We start from the raw sequence: 5,108 nt of genomic DNA on the forward strand, positions 1-5,108 counted from the left end.
ATGGAATTGGGTTGAATAATACTTAAAGTGAAATAGCTTAGATCCCTTGAGTATCAGAGCTGAACTTTATTAAAGCTGTCATCTCTAAATTATTTTGAACTGTTACATGTAAGAAATGAGATTAAAATTTCCTCTGACCATACAATCTTGCATAAGACCAAAGTGCATGTCAACTTTCTCTGTATTTTCCTTTAAATTAATAGCATTTATTAATGGTAAAAGCATGCTCAACACTTCGTAACATCTTTACAACATATATAAACATAATCCCCCTATTTTTGTATTTAAATGTTTAATACATTTAATCAACAACTGTCTACGATTCATAGTAATTTTTGTTTCTATATAGTTCAATGGGAACAAGGTAACAGATAAATGTGAGAATGTTTATTTGTTTCAGGTTTATTTTTTAGAACATTTGGTCATTTTTTAATTTCTTTGTTACAAGAGGACTTTGCTTGTCCACATCTGATTGTTCATAGTTCATGGAACACCATTTTTGCTAAAGCAGTAAACACCGTTGGGGGTGATTAAGACAAAAGTAGAGGTGAAATATTTTAGAACCTCCTGGAGAGTTTTCCCAAACAGTATCTCACCACTACCACAGCTACAGAAAGCCATTGCTTTAGAGGTGTACTGCAGATCTAATAGCAAGATTGAAATCAAGGGTTTACCTGAAACTGATTTAGAAGCGATTGTCCAGATGGGCCACTAAAAAGGATTTACAAAAAAGAGTAATGAAGACGATAGGCAGAGTTTCCAAAGATACTTATGTCTACAGAGGTTCAGGTTCCCGGCTAGACCTGTATGTAGTAAGGCAAGAAACCAAAGAAGGAAATCATTTCCGTTACATCTATGCATAAGCAGTGCACTTTTAATTGCTTACCTCCAATATTCTGAATTATTATGGTGCCTGCTACCACCACCTATAAAAAAACAAATGTATTCAGAAGATGAAAAGGAAAAAATTAAAGGATCAGTATTTTATTAAAATCCAATAACTATTACTAAAAAACAGATGCAGAATTCGAGAGAAGAGAAATTGGAAAGAATAAATTTTGCCAGCCATTTGTAATACATAAAACTAATAATCATCACATAAAAAGCTGTTCTTTAACAGTTCCATGGTTACTATAAAGAATACTTTTGAAAGTTTTCTTGGCAGTCATTTTTAACAGTTAAAAGTACTAAAAAGCTAGTAATCAGTGATTATCAAAGTACCCAAAAATTGAAATTGACTCTATCTGGTCTCATTCCCCCCTATTTACTGGTTTTACCACATTGCTTCAGTAGGTAGTTTGAGACAGCTTAAGGTGTACTGCGCCAATGGTTTATTGCATAAAAGGAAATGATACAGTCTTCTGAGTATACCAGCTTGGTATAAATCAAGCCTTTGAACATTCCTGTCTCAGGGATCAATAATCTAGAGCAGAAAACTTTAAAGCCCACATATTCTCAAATCTGAAAATTTAGCTAAATGTTTCAAAATCAAGAATATGAAGTGGGCTGAGTGTAAGACAACAGGACATGATAAATACTATAATATAGTATTGGTGAACTCCTCCCTTTTCAAAATGGGGGAGCTAGTACTCGGCTCAGTTGCTGGCATGTGAGACTGTGGATCCAGTGCAGTCAGAAATTGAATTTTTTTCAAAATTTTCTAACTCTTGGCGATTAGTTAAAAATAAAAGGATCTGAGCCAAACAAAATATGCTTGAGGACTAAGTTCAGCCTGCAGGCTGTAAGTGTCTGATCTTTGATGAGATTCCTTGGAAACTCAAGACAGCACTTTAACCATTCTTGGTAATGAGATGTGGTCAGAGGAAAGAGACATTCTGCTTGCCCCTGGGCCCTTTGATCACTCAAATCTTGGTGGCTCTGCACTCCCAATGAATGTTTAGAGCTGAATAGCTATCTAGGATCATTTGGTCCTACATGGACTGGGAACAGATCACCCTTCAGACCCACCGCTAGTAAGAATTCCATCAGTGGCACAGCATCTGCCTGTCCTGGAAACACTCTAAGTTATTGAGACCTTGAAGTATGCAGAACAGGACTAATGATAGGAAAATCTGGCAAGATGTCTCTGAAGATATGGTGACTGCCACTCTGACATTTTCTAGAAAAACTTTGAATGTCATCTCATTTAAAAATTAGTTCCAAAATGTCAGTTATTTATGAAAAGACTATTTTGAACTTTTGGACACTATCTTTCATATGCAATTGGTAACTGCTGTCATCATACGTGAAAAGTGAATTTTTCTATTAATATGTTGCAAAAGGCAATAATAGCAACTTATTGATGATTATCTTTCTATTTGGGGGCTGAATTTAAGCATTAAAGATCTACAAAGTCAGTCTATCTACCTATCCATGTGTCTTCAGCACCTTGCACAGTGCATTACACATGGTTTTTGCTCAAGAAATATTTGTTTGGTGAATAAATCAAGGTATAAATAATTTTTAAAACTTTCCTTAGAAGAGTTCAAAAAACATTAAAAATATTTCTTTAATTCTCAGAACAATGTTATCCTGTCACATGTCACATCCATATCCATATCTGGAAAGAAAGAAATAGGAAAGTTTCAACCCAATTGTGGAAGTGAAGAGGAAATATAAAAAAATCGAACAAACAAAAATAACTCCTCATTTAGAGTATCCTCTGTGTACTTGCCTACTATGTACCAGGTGCGCACATTAAAATGATAATTCAACTATTCTAGTTTTAGGAAAGGGAACTCTCAGCAATCCATGCTCCTCTTTTAGAACTGCTGTTACACAAGGAATGCAGGAAATACTAGTGTGAAATAACGGTGATGATGCTTAAGAGTCATGTTATAGATCATATTAAATTAATTGGAGAGTTTTCTTATATAAATAACATTTCCTTCTTCCTTCGTTAAACTGAATGCAGGAAATCGATCATGATTATACCAAACATTCTGATCTTCAGGAAAGAGTAATTGTTACTAGGGATATTAACAAACCTTTTACCCTCAAGTAACTATTTTCCATTTTGTTCAAGTTTCAGGTATTAAGATAAAGTCCAAAACAGGAGGCTACATAGTATAATTAAAATACTCCCTTTTGCACTTTTAAAACAAAGTTAATTTGAATGTAAATAAAAGTGTTTTCCCCCATTACATATCTTTTTCCTCCCAGACTCTATTCTTAGAAATTAGTTTAGCCTTCTACAAACACAGCATCCTTTTAGATTAAAAACAAAATAAACAAGCAAAAAAAACAAACAACATATTTAAAAATGAAAAGAAGAAGGCCTGTTTGGAAACAACATGAAAACAGTTTTTAGAAGTATGACAGCTCTTCAGAAATAGAAAAGTACTACAGCACTAATAATATTTAAATCTTGATCACCTGTGGAAGAAGACAGTGTTTCCCTACCTCTTAAATTAGGTTAGCATGCCGATCACAAATGAATGCCCAATAAATACTGCTGTTATTTCTTTTATTCTGAGGAGCAAAAGCAGTAGATTTAGAGTCTAGAGTCCTACAGTATAATACTGGCTTTCAGTAACTGTGGAAAAATAGGCCCCTCCCTTTCTCTGGGCCTTAATTTCCTAACCTATAAATGAGGGGATACCTAGATAATCTATCAGCACTGTTCAGCTCTTAAATGATATGATCTTCTAATTATCAGTTTTGTAAATAGTCATGCTCTAATTTTAATACGGTGCTTCTTCTCCTATCTTTATGAGGATTGGCTCAGAGAATATAATCAAGATTAATAATGAAAACTTAAAACAGGCCATTGTTACTGTTTTAAAATTACTCAAGTGATTGCTCTCATTGGGATCAAAAACACTAAAAAACTTAAGTGTTGAATTAAATTTATTGATGCATTTTTAGGAAAGGAGTGTAGAGAGATTTCTTCTCTTTCTCTTCCTGCTCCCCTTATTCTGTCTGTCTTCAGTTTAGTTTCCTTTTATTCACCTAATTTCTTTCTCTCATCTATACTAGTCTCTTTCAACTGGAACAGAAGGAAAATATCCCTTTTTGGATTCTGGACATAGTGAGAAGGAAAAAAAAAAAAATTACCTTTCCAGGTAATCCAAATGCAAAGAGTCCAAGATCTTCATAAGATGTTACAGCTGTTAAGAGAAATTATAATTTTCACTTTTACACAAAACTATATGTGCACCAAGACTTAAAGGGAAAAGATCTATTCCACTACTACCTTAGAGATACTGGATGGTCAAATTAAATTTAAAACAGAAGTAACCACTTTCTGGGAAACTTTTGAAGACTTATGGTCTGTCAGGAAAGAGTCCTCTTAGAATAAATAGAGCTTAGCAAATCACAAGATTGTCTACCAACCATCCAGGCTGCATTAATTCAAATGGAATAATTACCGAAGAACAACCCCACTTCTCACTTCACAGTACTTGCGTACTACACTTTCCAAATGTAAGTTTTTGTTGGCAATGGTTTATGATAATTGCATATGTAAATAAAGTTAGATAAAGTATGAAAGTTGTATCATACTTTCACAGACAATCACTTTTCCAGCTACCTGCAATGATGATAATGTGTTCATGATAGAAGAAATACCCTGATCCCCCAATTAGTAGGGCACACGTTTTCTATTTCATCATAAAAGAGTATAATGTTATATTTTTATTCCATATGTTCAAGAAGTATGGTTACAGAAAAGATGAAAATTAAATGGCTTATAAAAGAACTAAATTTGTCCTACACCCATATAGCCTCATGTTCTAACTAGCGACACCACTGGTAAAAATAAGAGAAGTAAAAACATTTGTATAATCCTATTGTTTGAAAAGTACTTAACCTTACAGTCCTTACACTAAAAAGAAGCAGACTAGCAGATATTAAGAATCAGTACAGCAACACACATCTCCTATTGAGTCAAAGATATGGCTTATCATTTCTTAAAGCAAGTTTTAATATTTTGGGACTAAAAATATACATGGGTTTTCTTTAAACTGTCACTAAATTAACAAAAAACTCCTCTATACTTACATAAACAAAGACTGCCAAATATGTAAAAATAAGCTTTTAAAAAATCGTATACAGTCTTTATATGCTACAACAAAGCCAAAAAGAAAACACTAAAATCCTGAAAAAAA

At 33.5% G+C, this 5,108-nt stretch overlaps 1 protein-coding gene across 11 annotated transcripts in view; it reads right to left on the reverse strand.

Annotated features, from left to right (window-relative positions):
* SLC38A6 (solute carrier family 38 member 6) overlaps window positions 1-5,108 on the reverse strand; it is a 65,630-nt gene that overhangs the window by 42,361 nt on the left and 18,161 nt on the right. For 7 of the 11 annotated variants that reach the window (XM_023527141.1, XM_023527138.1, XM_023527142.1 and 4 more), the window contains exons 4-5: window positions 4,057-4,109; window positions 887-926 (exon numbers count right to left, since the gene is read on the reverse strand). In XM_023527141.1, coding sequence (XP_023382909.1) covers window positions 887-926; window positions 4,057-4,109 — 93 coding nt within the window. The remainder of the gene's footprint in view (window positions 1-886; window positions 927-4,056; window positions 4,110-5,108) is intronic. The other 4 variants (XM_011384713.2, XM_023527145.1, XM_023527150.1 and 1 more) reach the window with 1 other exon arrangement.

This window comes from Pteropus vampyrus, unplaced genomic scaffold (genome assembly GCF_000151845.1).
Source record: "Pteropus vampyrus isolate Shadow unplaced genomic scaffold, Pvam_2.0 Scaffold15, whole genome shotgun sequence".
Lineage (NCBI taxonomy): Eukaryota > Metazoa > Chordata > Mammalia > Chiroptera > Pteropodidae > Pteropus > Pteropus vampyrus.